The sequence below is a fragment of the Hyperolius riggenbachi genome, chromosome 5, assembly GCF_040937935.1.
Source record: "Hyperolius riggenbachi isolate aHypRig1 chromosome 5, aHypRig1.pri, whole genome shotgun sequence".
Taxonomy (NCBI): Eukaryota; Metazoa; Chordata; class Amphibia; order Anura; family Hyperoliidae; genus Hyperolius; species Hyperolius riggenbachi.
In genome coordinates, this window is record NC_090650.1 from 404,523,857 (window position 1) to 404,541,569 (window position 17,713).

Sequence of the window (17,713 nt, forward strand, 5' to 3'; positions counted from 1 at the left end):
ACTTTTTGAAAGACATTTTTTTTACCTCTTTATGTATTAATACCCAACTCCGTGAAACCTAATTAGGGGGAGGGAGGGGGGTTGTTTTTGTAAATAAGTAAATAAAAATACACTTTTCCACCAAAATAACTATTTGCCACAACAGGGCTGGCTGAGCTGCAGTGCAGTGTACTAATTACAAGACCTCTGCTGCTCAGTTTTTTATTGCCTATGACTGAAGATCCAAAAGTCTGTGAACCAACTGGATCATGCACTAAGGTACATGCACTGTCCCGGCCACATACCTCTTTGATCCCGTTTACATCACCGAAAGCATTCTGCTGAGACACATGAACTGTGCATGCGCAAAATGTTCCCAGCTACTTGAGTGTGATCGAGGAGGAGGTACGCTGCCGGCACAGTGCATGTGCCGCGTGATCCAGGCAGTTATGGACTTTATCTGGGGTGAAATTGAAAAAACTGAGAGGATCTGGAGACACCAAGGGACCTAAAAGAGGTCAATAAGTCAACTCCCTCCCCCCAATCCCCCCCCCCCCCCGGGGGTTCAGGTTTACTTTCATTTTGCATTCAAACCCTAAATAGCATCTCATTAACCATCATTACCCACTTTGCTTTGTGGTGAAGATCAATATAGATCATATCTAGACATTATAAATAGGATCCTCGATCTGTATGACAATAGCCCAATCTTCTCTGTGATGTGGACAGTTGACAGCTGGTGAGGGGTCTTTTGGACTACCAGTTCACTGTATCCCTATTCCCTAGATGCTGGATGCCGAACTCCACTCTATTTACAGTATAATATTCAGTGAAGAAACATCTGAGATTCACAAATACAAGCCTGAATTATCATTTCATATCTCAGAATGTTCTCCTCCAGTCCCTCGTCCCCCACCCCACAGCCACGGTGAAGCTCTGCAGGCATTTCCATATGGACCTCCCACTGTGCTTAAAAGCTTCAACGTTCACATCTCAGAAAACTTTTTATTGATTGCATTAGAATAGCAAAGCGTCTTGCTCACCTTGATAAATGATGTGAAACCCTTGCTTGTTCTGTGAATAATCACTATGGAAATACAGGCTGGTCTCATGGGTCGTGCTGAACAGGGAAGCCGGGATCTGAGGCCCGCTCAGCCTGCCAATTACCGAGCCAGCGTCTGCAGATCCGCTCCGCACCTCCAGGTAATCGTGAATGGTTTCCGTGGAGAAATTAACAAAGAGCAGGTGCACACCTGGGGAGATACATTGGAAACACGGCATTACCTGACCTGGACTCCTCATAATAGCATTACAACAATAACCACAATATGCAACACAAGCTGTCCATCGCTGCACTTTTATATTAAAGGGTACCTGAAGTGACACTTGGCTTGATGAGATAGGTGTATCCATGCAGTAGTGCCAATCCCTATTAAAACTTTTCAGTGTTCACCTTTTTTTCATAGTCAGGCTAACAAAGCAGTGCTTTATCTCTGCAGTCGGGGCAGTACAGTCAGATTGCAGAGGCAACTCTTGTGAAAACTAATCAGAGGTCATAAAATGTCTGTATGGCTGCTCAAACACTCACGATAGCTGGTAAAAAGAGCAATATGTCATCATTTCTCTGGGAGCTGAGTTAAAAGCAGTAATGTAAGTGTGATATTTAAGTGAATTAAGCACCATTTTAGCACCCAGGGCATCTCAATAGTACTTTAAAAATGCATATTAACAATGCGGCTCATTATTTGCGAAAAAATGATTCTACCTCTTCTAATAAACACTAATAATTTTAATAAAATGTAAAATATGTGCAAACATATACAAATAAGAAGTACACTTTTTCCAGAGTAATATGAGCCATAAATTACTTTTCTCCTATGTTGCTGTCACTTACAGTAGGTTGTAGACATCTGACAGAAGTGACAGGTTTGGGACTAGTCCATCTCCTTATAAGGAATTCTCAGGGATATATTTATTTTCAAAAGCACTTGAATGGAATGGCAGTTGCTCTGTCCAACTGCCAAACAAACTGTGTAGGGAGCAGAGAGGCTGGCCAGCATCATTGTTTAAATCCTTTTTAGGGAATATCTTTATAAAGAATAAAAGCCTTACTGAGAATCCCCTATGAAGAGATGGACTAGTACAAAACCTGTCACTTCTGTCAGATTTCTACAACCTACTGTAAGTGACAGCAACATAGGAGAAAAGTAATTTATGGCTCATTTTACTGTGGAAAAAAGTGTACTTCTTATTTGTATGTGTTTGCACATATTTTAAATTTTACGATTTTTCGCTGTAGTGCCCCTTTAAGAATTTAGGATTAGTTCCCCAGATACAGATGCTTTAAACACATGACTCATTTGTTTCATTAGAACAAACTCAGCTTAGCCTTTTTCTCAGTTTTATAAATGTGATGACTTGAAAGTTTACTAACTGAGTATAACAAATACATTATTTTATAAATATAACCTCTCCCCCCCCCCAAAAAAAAACCCACAAACAAACAAAAAAAACTTGTTTTAGGATCAGATTATAGTACACTGCAGAGTGACTCTCACAGGAGGTACACCGATCAATTCTCTACCAGAAAGGCAAATAGAAACAGGACTAAGCATTTGGGCATTGTTAGTAGTTAACTAACAATGCTACATAAACAGAGTTTAAAATGTGCCCCTTGCATTTGTGAAGTAAAATGTGCATGTATCCAATGGTTTGCAAACAGTATTGATTTAAAGCAAGGGTCCCCAAACTTTTTCGGTCAAGGGCCAGGTCACCATACTTCAGACTGCTAGGGGGCCGGAGTATACGTAAAATGATGTAGAAAAACATTACATTGTACCTAGGTATTGTAGACAGCTTCTATTAACATGTGCAGCCCTAAAGTCTCCCATTTACCCAGACCATTTTAACATGTGCAGATAGTATGCCCCATGGCCCCCCCAACTCAGCAAGTGAAGTTATTATGTCTACAACACAGCAAGTGCAGATATTGTGACCCTAAGTCATATGTGAGCCATAATGTCACCAAATGGCCTGCAATACAATCCGAAGAAGGCTTTGCAGAACAGGCAAAGAAGCATACCCAGGTGACAACCTGCCACCCAATTGGACAACAGTGAATGATTGGGAGCCAGTGAATGACTTCTTTCTGGCTTCCAGGTGAAAGGGTGGTGTCAGCACTGCTATTCTATATGTGGGCTGCCAATATTTAAAGATGCAGCAGTCCACATCTATAAGTAATACATTTTGTGAGTGGGGGACCGGTAAAAAAGCCTCAGGGGGCCGCATTCGGCCCACAGGCCTTAGTTTGAGGATCACTGATTTAAAAGGGCACTTAAGTCTCTGGAAAAAAATGAGTTTTACTCACCTGGGGCTTCCAGCAGCCCCCTGCAGCTGTATTGTGCCCACGCAGACTCCATCAGATGCTCCTGGCCCCGCTGGCAGCCACTTCCGGTTTCGGCGACAGGAACAAACAGGCAGGGAACGCAAGTGATTCTTCGTGCTCCCAGCCACAATAGCGCCCTCTATGCTGCTATAGCATAGAGTATATAGCATATAGCAGCATAGAGGGTGCTATTGTGGCCGGGAACGCGAAGAATCACTCGCGTTCCTGGCCTGTCAGCTCCTGTCGCCAAAACCGGAAGTGGCTGCCAGCGGGGCCAGGAGCATCTGATGGAGTCTGCGTGGGCACAATACAGCTGCAGGGGGCTGCTGGAAGCCCCAGGTGAGTAAAACTCACTTTTTTTTCAGAGACTTAAGTGACCCTATATGTCAAAGAAGATGGTTAAACTTTGCTTTCTCCAGCCAAGGCACATAGGACTTTTTTTTTTTAATGAACCCACTAGTGCAGTGACCTACCAAAGCCAATGGGAAGTTTGACAGTCCATGTGCAGTCTAAGCTGCTAGGGTAGTTCCCAGGAAATCCAGGGCTAAGGATCACCCCACTAAACTCAGACATCGCTCCTCCACATTGTGCTGGAAGAAAAGAATTACATACAGTCAGCAATCTTCAAACTGAGAAGCAACAGCATAGGAGCAATCAGAGTTCATGCTGTCCACTCATGAAGAAACTCCTTCAAACTCAGAACACCCCTTCTGTTGGTGACATTGCTACACAACTGTAAACATTAACGTGACAACCCCTCTTTATAAAGGAAAAGGTAACCCCTTCTGTCAGGCAGAAATGGATTAGGATGAAATGGGGCCATAGGCAAGATAGCAGTTTTTGCCCACTGATGACGGTCACCTGGACTTTTTTAGTAAGATTTGGTGGGAGTTAACATCAACCAGGCACCTAAATGCTCTCCAGGCCCTAGGCAACTGCCTAGGTTTGCCTTGTGGATGATCCGGCTCTGCTATCAGGGGACACTTACCATTAGGGAAAAAAACCTACCCAAAGAAATGTGAAAGCCTGAAACCAAGGGGATATAAGTGGTGTCACGCCCCCCCCCCCGTTACTAGATGAAGCTAGGTTTACGGTAGGTTACTGGCTAGGGTTAGAGCAGATGACTTGGGAACTTTTACTTGCATGACCTATGACCTGTGGGGTGCATCAGGGATGGTCATTCAGGGAGCGAATGGGAACAGAGATTAGCTTTTATAAACTAGGGTGTGTTACTGAGCAGTTGTCATCTTACCTCAAGTTTTGAACAAACTTTCTCCCACCCCTTTATTGTTGTGGAACTTGTTATGTGGCACTGCTACTTAGTATTGGGGAAGGAGTTTTGGGTGGACCTTTGGTAGCATGATAATTTCTGCATGAGCTAATAGGGATGAGCTGTGATATTATTCTCAAAGTTAGTTTGCAGTGAGATTTGGTTTTTCCACTGATAAATTCTGTTTACAGTTACGTTTTGGGAACCAATAAGCTGACTGATCCCTAACGGATTGGAATTTGATTGGATAGTAATGGATTCCTACCCGACAATAGTCAATTACCACTTCCATGTAGCATGGGAGCTTACCTACACAATCTGTTCACAGTTTTCAAAAGTTTCTGGCCTTCATGCTATATGGAGATGATAAAACTGGCCATTCATTGGCCATTCAAAATGGGATGTGTGAATGCACCCTCTGGTCATAAATGGACACACCCCTGGGGGCAACATGAAATGTCAGGAGCTGGTCTGGGCCTAACACTGCAGTGTATATGCAACATTCACACTTTTTAGAAAGAAAATCACGTTCAAACTGTGATATTTCAAAATAAAATTCTTTAAAGGGAACCTGAACTGAGTAAAATTATTTAAAATAAACACGTGAGGAAACTTCAAATGAATATTGCATACTTACCTTGCCATCAGTTCCTCTCAGAAGCTCACCATTTTCTTCTGACAATGATCCCTTCCAGTTCTGACAAGATTTTGTCATAACTGAAATATATCAGTTGCTGTCAGTTATAGCTGAGAGGACAACTGATGTGTCAGGTAATGTCCATGTTTCCCTATGGCTCAAGTGGGCGATGTTACAGTGTGCTGACCAGGAAGCTGTTATGGGTAATGGCCATTTTCAAAATGGAGGACAGAGAATTCCATTGATCACAGAGGACAAACAGGACACAGGAGAGGAGAAAGAGATTGAGGAGTAGACTACACCGGAGGTAAGTATGACTTGTGTATGTTTATTTTGACTTTTAATTTTCAGTTCAGGTTCTCTTTAAACCATATTAGTGCTACAACTTTTTACAGTATCTGAATAGACTTTTCTGCTATCTGAGTTCAGACCTGATTTAGGAAAAGCAGTAGGCATTAGATGTTCTATTCTTCCTTACCAATGCATATAGGAATAGGATAATTCCATCGTCGCACAGGACCCGGCATACATGTGATATGAGAATGTCCCTTAGAAAAGAAATACAATATATAATTAGGGCATGATTATATCTCACAGGTTAGGAACTGCAGTTATTGTTGCACAGTCATAACATTCCAGAGACAATCAGCCCTCTTCCGTCCCCATTATCTGCAGAAGAGGAGCTGCCAGACCATGAAAAGGGTTCAATACCTGAAGAGAATAGCCTTGATCACAATGAAATGACACCACGTCCCCGACCATGTATCTGTCTCCAACTTTTATCCCATTGCTGGGCATCTGTGGCTCTGGACAAGAATCAAGGCCAATGCCTGGAACAGAAATAGAAAAAGTAAGGATGTTTTTACTACTAAAGTCACTGGGGCAGATTTATCAATATTGTCTGAGAGAAACAAATATTAGGAGGTCACTAGAAATCATGCAGAACTGCCTCTGGCATTTTAGGAATTGCAATTTCCTTCTAAAACTGTTCTAACAGGAAGAAATACTAGTGAAACTCGAAAAAATTAGAATATCCTGCAAAAGTCCATTTATTTCAGTAATTCAACTTAAAAGGTGAAACTAATGTATGAAATAGGAACCCTTTGCAGGTGTTTTGGATTAATTAGCTGACTGGAGTCTGACACTCCGAGCCTAGAACATTGAACATTTTCACGATGTTCTAATTTTCTGAGATTTTGGGGTTCTCATAAGCTGTAGACCATAATCATCAAAATTATAACAAAAGAAAGGCTTAAAATATCTAGCTTTGTGTGTAATGAGTCTATTTCATATATTAGTTTTACTGTTTAAGTTGAGTCACTGAAAAAAATGTGCTTTTGCACAATATTCTAATTTTTTGGGGTTTCACCAGTATTATGAGCAGGTGTTTCTGTGCTTAAAGGGATATCGAGGTGAGAGGGCTATGGAGGCTGCCATACACATTTCCTTGTAAACAATGCCAGTTGCCTGGCATCCCTGTTGATCTTCTGGCATAAGTAGTGTCTGAGTCATAACGTATGGCCAATCCAGTAAAACCTGAGTCAGCTGAGTCAGAGGTACTTGATCTGCTGCATGCTTGGGTCAAGGTCTATGGCTATGGATAAAAGTATTAGAGACACAAGATTAGGAGGACTACCTGGTAACTGGTATTGCTTAAAAGGAAATAAATATGACAGCCTCCATATCCCTCTCACCTCAGGTTCCCTTTAATGTTTCATGGTAGAAAACAAGCAAAGTGGTGGAATAAAACAAAATAAAAATTCGGACTATTGCACAATGTTCGGTCTTGCCGAAAAAAGTTTCAAAACGAATGTGACCTTTTAGTAAGGCCACCATTGGCATTGCTCCAAATTGTACCAGTGGCATGAACAGTAATAGATCTGCCCAACTGGTGAGAAATCTTGTAATTACAGTACAACGTAGCTGCAATATACCGTATGCAGTGTACCATGAGAAGGGAAATTATAGGTTGTTTTCTATTAGGTGGGCGGCTACAGGAGGAAAAAAAACAACAACGTGGAAACATAGGGGAAGTAGAAATCTCTCCTATTGATGCCTCTGCCTAAGATATACATTTATTCTATTGTTCAAAACTATACATTTGATATTCCCCATTACGGGCACCTGTCATTATTATTGTTAATAGTGAATTTGAAAGCAGGGAAAGCATTAATAGATCAACATTTCGTGTGCTAAACAGCAGGTGTTTTGAGTTCAGTGAACATTATCTATTCATGTTTCCTAATTAACTTCTTTTTGACGGCGCTTGAAAATCTGCAAACTAATTACTGTAATTAAATAATCAAGATTTTTCGAGGTGAATTCAAGCCAAAACTATCAGCTGCATTAAAGTCATTAGGACATCTGAACATTTTTTTTTTCTGCCTTTCTCCCTTTCTCATTAATAAAGTTTGTCAGGGAAAAGTCATGGGGAAAAGTTACGGCATTGTGATGTTCCCTGGAGGTAGAAGGAAGGGCTTCTTGGCCCACATCACACGCTGTGCGCAGAATGCTCCCGGCAACAGGAGTGTGATAAAGGCTGTGCATGTGACCGAGCTGCACATGTACAGTTCCCCACGACTGGCTGAATTACCGGGCTGCCTAGCAGAGGATCCAGGCAGCCCGGGAGGATGGCAAGGGACGGACGAGCCTGAATAGGGCTGGAGGAAGCCCCATGTATGTATACATTTTTCTTTTTCTCAGGTTTACTTTAAAGAAAACCTGTAACTAAAAAAAGTTCCACTGAGGGGGACTCACCTCGGGTGGGGGAAGCCTCCGGATCCGGATCCTATCGAGGCTTCCCCCATTCTCCTATGTCCCACGTAGGTCTTGCTGTGCTCCTCCGAATAGCGTGGATGTAAATATTTACCTTCCCGGCTCCAGCACAGGTGCAGTATCGGCTCTACGCTCGGAGATAGGCGGAAATAGCAGATCTCTGTCGGGCCGCTCTACTGCGCAGATGCAAGTCTCCTGCGCCTGCATAATACAGCGGACCCAACAGAGATCGGCTATTTCCGCCTATCTCCGCGCTGAGAGCCACAACAACGCCTCCACTGGAGTCAAGGAAGGTAAATATATCAAGCCTTGTCAGGCTTTTCGAGCCATGATTGTGGGACGCTTCGGTGGAGCCAGTGCTGGATTGCCTGCAGCTACAGGGATGGGGACCCTGGGGCTTCTCCCTCCCGAGGTAAGTACCCCCCAGGGAACATTTTTTTTTGTTTTAATTACAGAGTCTCTTTAACCCCCTTGCCGTCCCAATTATCTCGGCAAGGGGGCAGCGCAGCACTTTTTAAAAAATTTTTTTTAATTCATGTAGCTAGCCTAGCGCTAGCTACATGATAGCCGCTGACGAGCGGCATCCCACCACCTACTTTGTTCGCCGCCGCCGATGTTTGCAAGCAGGTAATCCCATTCAAAACGGGATTTCCTGCAAGGCTTCCCCCGTCGCCATGGCGACGGGGCGGGATGAAGTCACCGATGTCAGAGGGAATCCCGATCCACCCCTCAGCGCTGCCTGGCACTGATTGGCCAGGCTGCACTGGGGTCTGGGGCAAGGGGGTGGCTCAGCGCGGCGGGTAGCGGCGAATCGGTGGGTAGCGGTGGTGGTTGCATACTACACGCAACTAGCAAAGTGCTAGCTGCGTGTAGGGAAAAAAAATAGTGATAATCGGCCCAGCAGGGCCAGAGCAATCCTCCTGCGCGAGTTACCCCGAGCTCAGCTCGGGATAACCGGCAAGGAGGTTAAAGGCTCAGGAACCCTTTGCAGGTGTTTTTTTTTTTTCATATTCACTTAAAGGATACCCGAAGTGACATGTGACATGGTGAGATAGACATGTGTATGTACAGTGCCTACCACACAAATAACTATGCTGTGTTCCTTTTTATCTGTTTAAAAGAGTTAAATATCAGGAATATAAGTGGCTGAATCAGTCCTGACTTAGACAGGAATTGACTACAGTATGACCCTCACTGATAAGAAATTCCAACTATAAAACACTTTCCTAGCAGGAAATGGCTTCTGAGAGCAAGAAAGAGATAAAAAGGGGAATTTCTTATCAGTGAGAGTCACACTGTAGTCACTTCCTGTCTGAGTCAGGACTGAGTCAGCCACTTACATACCTGATATTTAACTATTTCAGGCAGAGAAAGAAAAAAAGGAACACAGCATAGTTATTTTTGTGCTAGGCACTGTACATACACATGTCTATCTCATCATGACACATGTCACTTCGGGTATCCTTTAAGCGCTCAGCAGCACACAGATATAAACAGGGCAGAGCTAAAAGTGCCAAGATGACATTATTATGTCAATAGTTAAGTCAATAGACTTAAAGCAGGACTGAAGAGGACTTTAGAAAAAAGAAAAGTTTCACTTACCTGGGGCTTCTGGCAGCCCCCTGTAGCTGATCTGTGCCCACGCTGTTTCCAAACGATCCTCGGTTCCCCTGCCGTGGCTCACTTATCTTCACACCGACTTCTATTTTGATGCCCACTGTGCCTGCGTGGCTCTGGCCGTGCGCATTCCGTATGCGCTACCGTGGACAAGAGCATTCTGCGCTGACATAGTATGAGAAAATCTCTACAGTGTCTGCGTAATATGCTCCCATCGAGGATGTACACAGCCAGGGATGCGACTTCCAGAAGCGAAAGTGAGCTGCAGCAAGGGAACAGAGGATTGTTTGGTAACTTTGCAGGTACAGGTGGGTGCAGGGGGCTGGCAGAAGCCCCAGGTAAGTGAATTTTTTTTAATGTCTTTAGTTCCGCCTTCAAGTGTTCCACAGATGAGTACACTTAAAAGTTTCATACATACCAGGGGCTTACTCCAGCCCCATCCGCATGGATTACTCCCACGCCATCGCCCTCAGTCTTCTCTGTTTTTGGTGCAGGGTCCCGTAACTTCAGACAGTCGCAGCCAGCCGACGCAAGCGCAGTGTGTACCCTCCGTCTCTCCAATGGAGAATAGTACTGCGCAGGCACAGAACTATTCTCTGCCGGAGAGATGGAGGGAGAGCACTGTGCATGTGTAAAACTGGCCGTGACTGGCCGAAGTTACGGGACCCGGTACAGAAGATGGAGAAGACTGGGGACAGCGGCGTGGGAGTGATCAGTGCGGATGGGGCTGGAGGAAGCCCCAGGTATGTATCAAACATTTTATCCTTACTCATCTCTGATTTCCTTTAAGCAAGTGGGGAACAACATCACACCTTAAGATCTATCTTTTCACGTATCCCATATTAAATAGAAATGCTGATCTGCTTTCTAAGCACATGTACCAGATTGTTTTTTAAAGCGAAGACCACTGTTTTTTCCTCTTCACATACACTCAGGAAGGGAGCCTCTTATATAGTGCCAACATCTTCTGCAGCACTTTACAGAATACTGTATATAGTCTTGTCACTAACTATCCCTCAAAGGAGCTCACAATCGAATCCCTACTGTAGTCATATCCATTGTAGTATTTCATTGTAGTCTATGGCCAATTGTTAGGGAGAAGGCAATTATCTTATCTGTATGTTTTTGGGATGTGGGAGGAAACCGCAGTACCCGGGGAAACCTGCGTTGACATGAGGAGAACATACAAACTCTGTGCAGATATAATGCACTGACTGGGATTCAAAATTGGGGGATCCAGTGCTGCAAGACGAGAGTGCTTTCCACTGCACCACCGCTACAACTCTGTCTTTGTAGATATGGTTATGTATACAGTCTATTTATACAAACGCAGCCAAGATCTGAAATAAAAGGCGAGACTGCATCAAAAAGCGGTAAAATTATGTAACATTTTTTTAATCTGAGCTTGATTTATTTTTTTGTTTATCTCTTCAACTTTTTCCAAATCAGCCTCGGAACGCTCAGGCAGAGATATGCAGCTGGAACAAAATTTTGGAAATAACATCCCTTTCACCAGCTTGCCATTTGTGACTTCTGCTGCTGTGACAACACAGCGAAGCGATATGGCAGCTTAATGGGAACAGAGAAAACGCAACAAAGTACAGAGAGATGATTTCGCCACTCTCCAAAAAAAACGAAAGACTACATTTTCCAAACAGGAGGAGAGCGCCACGGATTTAAAAAATATCACACATTTATCCTATTAATGTGAGCCAGACAGGAAGCTGTGAGCCAGTGGGGTGAAGGACGGAACTGACCCAAGCTGCATTTGTTCTATTTCATCCTTGGCTCACTACCAATGTGGACGAAAAATAAAACAATACCATTTTTTTCCCTTGCCTGAAAGTAGAAAGAATTAGTCTGCCGTAAACTTCTGCTCGCAATTCAATGGCCATCTGCTTCAACAGACCTTATAATCCTTAAAATATATGATTTAGAGGATTGGAAGAGGAAAGTATAATTTTCTGCGCTATGCATGCTAACATTGGGCTTGGTAGGCTATGATATTTTCCTTTCTGGAGTCAATGGTGGCTGCAAAACATCAAGAGAGCTGAAGAGTTCTACTTCTGTTGTCAAGGCCAGATTTCCAGAAAGGCTACCAAGGCCCGGGCCTTAGGTGGCTGCAGCCCAAGAAGGCACCAGGGCATGGAATAGGGGTCACTACATATGAAAAAGAAGGTTGCAAATGCGGAACAACACTGAAGCTGATGCCCAAGGGAGGTGTACATGAAAGAGAGCTGCATTCTATGTAGATATTATACATAGAATGGGAGGGGCACTGCTGAACATGGGACCTCCGACATATGTGGACTGGAGTATAAAAAGTATAAATCCGGCCATGTGTGTTGTCTACACAGCCTTTGGAATAGACAAGTATTGAGATCAACAATGATCAACAATGATCAGCATTGCAGTTCTATAGTCCATTAGCTAATAGAAGGCACACTTTCCTCACCCCTTCCTGTATATCAAGAGGTGTCACTGAACTGACCCCCATTCAGTGAAGGACCTGACTTCTCTACAAAGAATGAAATGTCCAAGGATTTTGAGACTATCCAAAAATGAATTGTTCAAAAGATCAATGAGACTTCCTAAGAAAGACAGATGTCCAGATGTCTATTTTTAGAAAACGGAGTTAGTATAGCACCGTCTTGTGGACAAAAAGTAAAACTACTTCCAAATACACCATTATACACTTACCATAGAAAAATTAAATGCATTTTCATTATTTTTTAACTCCTTCACCCCTAACCCAAAATAAAATATTTTCACCATACATTGTACTAGGGACTCAATTTAAAGAGAATCTTTACTCTAAAATTTTTACAGCAAAAAGCATACCATTCTATTCATTATGTTCTCCTGGGCCCCTCTGTGCTGTTTCTGCCACTCTCTGCTGCAATCCTGGCTTGTAATTAACAGTTTTAGGCAGTGTTTACAAACAAACTAACCTGGTTGTGATAGGCTCACATAAGAAGAGTGTGTGAGTCATACAGAGCCTGCAGGGGGCCTGCAGAGGGTGTGTATCACTTCTATCCAATCACAAGCAGCCCTGCACATTCCACACATTACAGCCTTAACCCGACAGAGCCAACAGAAGAAAACAGATTAGATAATATAACAGAGATAACACTGCCACTGTGCAATTAGGAACGGCTGCAGTAAGCCAGAGCACATTAGAACAGGCAAAGGAACTTATAGGATAGAAGAACTAAGGCTGAAAATTTTGTTACAGAGTCTCTTTAAATATTGTAATAACCGGGGCAAATGTGCAAATATAATGTGTCTGTTTTATATACAATAGCACATTTAATTTTTAAACTACAATGGCTGAAATTTGAGAAATGGTGTGTTTTTTTTCATTTTTTTCTTCTTTTTCTCTGTCAAATGCATATAAAATAGTCTAATTCTTAGCATAAGATACTGCCCAAAGAAAGCCTCGTTTGTCCCACAAAAAATAATATCTAGATCATTTCAGTGTGATAATTAGTGATAAAGTTATTACCAAATGAATGGGAAGAGCTTTTGAAGGGGAAAAAAAGTGTGGTAGAGAAGTGGTTATACTTGACAGCAGAATGAAAACACCAAAGTCAAGGTTAACATTGCTAAAGGTGCTATGTAGAAATGAATAGCCTATCGGAAGATTAATCCACTTACGAATAAAAGTAATTTAAATGCCTAAAATACCAGAACTTTTTTTTTGCTCTTGTCCTACCACTGAGCTTATTTTTACCATCCAAAATGTACAGCTGACTATGGTGCAGAAATATTGATATCCTCCAAAACGCAATGAAGACGAATGCTGAAACACTCTACGATCAAACACAAGGCTCATGGGCCAATTGAGGCCCTCCTTGCCATTTTATGTGGCCCTCGAGAGCTTCCAATGTCCATCATTGTAAGCAGCAAAAGAAAGGAGCACACCACTGATAGTGTTTCTGACTGAAACTTTGGCCTCAATTCACTAAGGTTATCTCCAGTCTTTAATAATGTGTCTAGAGTTATCACCATCGTGATAAGGCATGTAGTATTCAGGAAACATTTTACCTCAGGCAAACCTAAAGTTAACTCTTCTGTCTTTAAAATAACTCCAGAATTCTGAAGTTAAAGACAGGCTGTCAATTAACTGCGTGTGAAAATACCTACAGAGGAGGCAACTTAAAGGGACTCCGAGCTCAGCGAAAAAAGTAAAGTTGTACTCACCAGGGTCTTTCTCCAGCCCCGTGCTGGTCGGGAGGTCCCACGCCGGCGTCCTGGCTCCTCTCCTTCACCCCGCTCCGGTATGGCTGACAGGCCGCAGCCCGGGCGACACTCGGTGGAGTGTCGGGCTGCAGCTTCCGCGTATGACGCGGATTACGTCACACGCCGGCCGCCTCGCGTCATCACGGCGGCCGGCGTGAAAGTACTGCGCATGCGCGATTAAAGCGCGCATGCGCAGTACTTTCACGCCGGCCGCCGTGATGACGCGAGGCGGCCGGCGTGTGACGTAATCCGCGTCATACGCGGAAGCTGCAGCCCGACACTCCACCGAAAGTCGCCCGGGCTGCGGCCTGTCAGCCATACCGGAGCGGGGTGAAGGAGAGGAGCCAGGACGCCGGCGTGGGACCTCCCGACCAGCACTGGGCTGGAGAAAGACCCTGGTGAGTACAACTTTACTTTTTTTGCTGAGCTCGGAGTCCCTTTAAGGACTTAAGTGATAAGATAACTCTCTCACTGTGAAAATGTATCTCTTCGCCTTACTAAGGCAAGATCGATGTGTGGTGGTAAGTTTTCTCTTGCTTTATTATCTCCAGCATGATCTTAGTGAATTGAGGCCATTGCCAGTTTTAAAACGGATGCAGTGATAATCCATGCCCCCCCCCCCCCCCCCCAGCAAAATTAGCATGGGTCCCCCTACTAGAATCCAAGACCCCCCCCCCCACACACACACACACACACACTCAATGCCTGGTAACTGGGAAATCAAATTCACACATCTATATACCCTCCACCCTTGACACCATGGCCCAAATGCAATTAACTTTTCTCCTGAGTTTTCTCCTAGGTGATATCTGCATGCCTTGTTATTAAAATGCCTTTTAAATCACCAGGAAGCAACACATGCTCAAAATAATTTTGATAGTACTTTTTCACCTACTTTGTGGTACTTTTTCAATTACAATGTGGTAAAAAATGATTTTGAAAAGAGGATGAAAAAATTATCTCCTAGGAGAAAACTCAGGAGAAAAGGTTAATTGCATATGGCCCCATATCTCCATACAGCAGAGAAGCGCAGCGGAGTTTGCCTGCTCTAGTGATACGTTGTCTCTTCTGTTCTTCCTGGCAGCCACATGCTCTGTGCTTCCATACTTCTTTCTTCCGATCAGATGACATGTCTCAGGAGGTAAAGGTATGCAGCATAGAGTATGTGGCTCTCAAGAAGATTAGAGGGGATGCAAAAAGCAGCACCGGAGCATGTAAATATTAAACTGCTCCACTGCACTACTCTGCAGAAGGGAAGGGCCACAGTCGAACACGGTGAATCCAGCGCTGGAGACTTGGGCGCAGCCAGCACCACCATAGGCCGTAATAGGAATTACAGCTATAGTAGCGCACAGGGAGTAACTTTGGTGCTGTCAGAAGACGGAGCTGAAGTTACTTTTAAAACACATTAATTTGGCTTCCAGCATTTGCTGGAAGCCAAATTATTTCATTCCCCACCATCCATGGTGGCCTGGAGGGGGAATAGTATTTAACACGGCTGGGACTTGTGCAGCAGCAGGATCAGCCATATACCGGCTGTATCCTGCACCCAAGTCTCCAACGCCGATATCTCTCGTACGCGCCACAGTCACTATAGTTACATCACTTGGTTTAAGATTGTTCAATAAATGTTAAATCTTAGTAAACAATTTGGCCCTCAATTTAGACTATGTTGTAGATTTTGGCCCCTTACGTGATTGAGTTTGACACCCGTGCTCTAGAAGGTAACACGGAGTCATGTTCTACATTGCAGGCTTCACAAAGAATCCAATAATTACCTGTGTATTCCAAATGGAACCCAGCTGCAGAGACACTGATGTCTGATTGGAAATTTAAGTACAAATTGTTGGACGTGCTGTTGAGAAGGTGCGGAATGGTGGTCCCTGGAAAACAGGAAAAAACAAAATCTTACATTTGCACAAAACCCAGAAAAAGAATCATACAGGTATTCGGGATGACAGTCCGTGGGCCATCTATAGGGTTGAGTCATCTCCTATTTATCAGGGACATAGCTCAAAACTGTCCTGGTCTTACAAGATTTTTCTTTAATTTTTCTCTTTTTTTTAAGAATAACTTTGTCGGATCGAGATGTGATCATGCAGCAGGAGCCTCTGTGTACAACACAGCCAGCCCCGCACTGCCAAATACACTGGGTCCCAGGTTGGTGACATCATCAATGGACCTGATCTATCTGCAGTATGGGGCTGTCTACGGTGTTGTACAGGGAGGCTCCTGCTGCACAATAGCCGCTGGTTCCAGCCAGGGAGGTGAGAGATGTTTTGGTGTGCGTGTATATGTGTGTGTGTGTGGGGGGGGGGGGGGGGGTTTAGGCTGCCTATTACAGGGCTGTCTAACATAGAGGAGTTAGACAGCTTATCCACTCTGGCTATCTGGATACACTGAGGAGATCTAATATTGGGTGGCAAACCTGGACATCAATACTGGGGGGCCTAATACCAGGGGCACATCTGGCTACCTATAATGGAGGGGGAAATGCTTGGGGCACATAAAGCACATGGGGGCACATCTGGTTATCTTATATAAGGGGGTGCTAATAATGAGGGCACATCTGTCTATATTGTGGGGAGGGGCCCTAATACTGGGCACACATATAGCTAATACTGGGGGCACATCTAGCTACTTAATTTGGAGAGGGATTTATACTTGGAGCACGTCTGGCTACCTATATGCATGGGACCTAATACTGGGGCAAATATAGCGACAGGTAGGGAGGCGCACATCTGGCTCTCTATACTGGGGTAGAAACTAACACTGAGGGCACAGGGGTACATCTTGCTACCTATATACTGGGGACACATCTGGCTACTTAGACTAGAGGAAACCTACCTAATATAAAGGGGCTTGTCTGCTACCTTTTCTGGGACAGACACAATTGCAGGGAAAACTATTATAATAAAAGATAATGTATAACCACACCCATTTTTTAAACCTTGCCATCTACATAGTACAATTATTAATTCACCTTCCTCATTAACATTTTCTCCCTAATATTTACCATTAAAAATACTGTTATTATTTTCTCAGTTTGCAGTGAAAAGTACACAGTGTGGCAAAACCCCACCTTTATTTCAGAATCAAATATCACCATAAATTGTGACAACAGGAACGTAATTTACGTTTTGTGGTAAATGGGAGAAATAGCAAAATAAAATGTGTATTTTTTTATCGACGGTAGCACTTTTTATTTTTAAACTGGGATTGTTGAGACAGGAGAAATACCGTATTGTTGTTTGTGTTGAATAAAAAAAAGATATGTACATCATTTAGGTGTCATAGGTGGGGATAAAGTTATTGCTGATTACATAAATAAGACATCAGGGGCCTGATTCACAAGGCGGTGCTAACAGTTAGCACGCTGCTGAAAAGCCCTTTATCACACCTAAACTCAGTTTAGGCATGATAAGTTTAGGTGTGATAAGTTTAGGCATGATAAGTTTAGGTGTGATAAGTTTAGGCGTGATAAGTTTAACCTCCCTGGCGTTCTATTAAGATCGCCAGGGCGGCTGCGGGAGGGTTTTTTTAAATTAAAAAAAACTGTTTCATGCAGCCAACTGAAAGTTGGCTGCATGAAAGCCCACTAGAGGGCGCTCCGGGAGCGTCATTCTGATCGCCTCCGGCGACCAGAATAAACAAGGAAGGCCGCAATGAGCAGCCTTCCTTGTTTTGCTTACATCGTCGCCATAGCGACGAGCGGAGTGACGTCATGGACGTCAGCCGACGTCCTGACGTCAGCCGCCTCCGATCCAGCCCTTAGCGCTGGCCGGAACTTTTGTTCCGGCTGTGCAGG

At 43.7% G+C, this 17,713-nt stretch overlaps 1 protein-coding gene across 1 annotated transcript in view; it reads right to left on the bottom strand.

The window, feature by feature from the left end:
• Nucleotides 1–17,713, bottom strand: part of CSMD3 (CUB and Sushi multiple domains 3) — a 1,539,978-nt gene that overhangs the window by 273,800 nt on the left and 1,248,465 nt on the right. The window contains exons 39-43 of the mRNA XM_068237930.1: nucleotides 15,684–15,788; nucleotides 5,983–6,101; nucleotides 5,750–5,819; nucleotides 3,838–3,954; nucleotides 1,023–1,232 (exon numbers count right to left, since the gene is read on the bottom strand). Of these exons, the coding sequence (XP_068094031.1) occupies nucleotides 1,023–1,232; nucleotides 3,838–3,954; nucleotides 5,750–5,819; nucleotides 5,983–6,101; nucleotides 15,684–15,788 (621 nt within the window). The remainder of the gene's footprint in view (nucleotides 1–1,022; nucleotides 1,233–3,837; nucleotides 3,955–5,749; nucleotides 5,820–5,982; nucleotides 6,102–15,683; nucleotides 15,789–17,713) is intronic.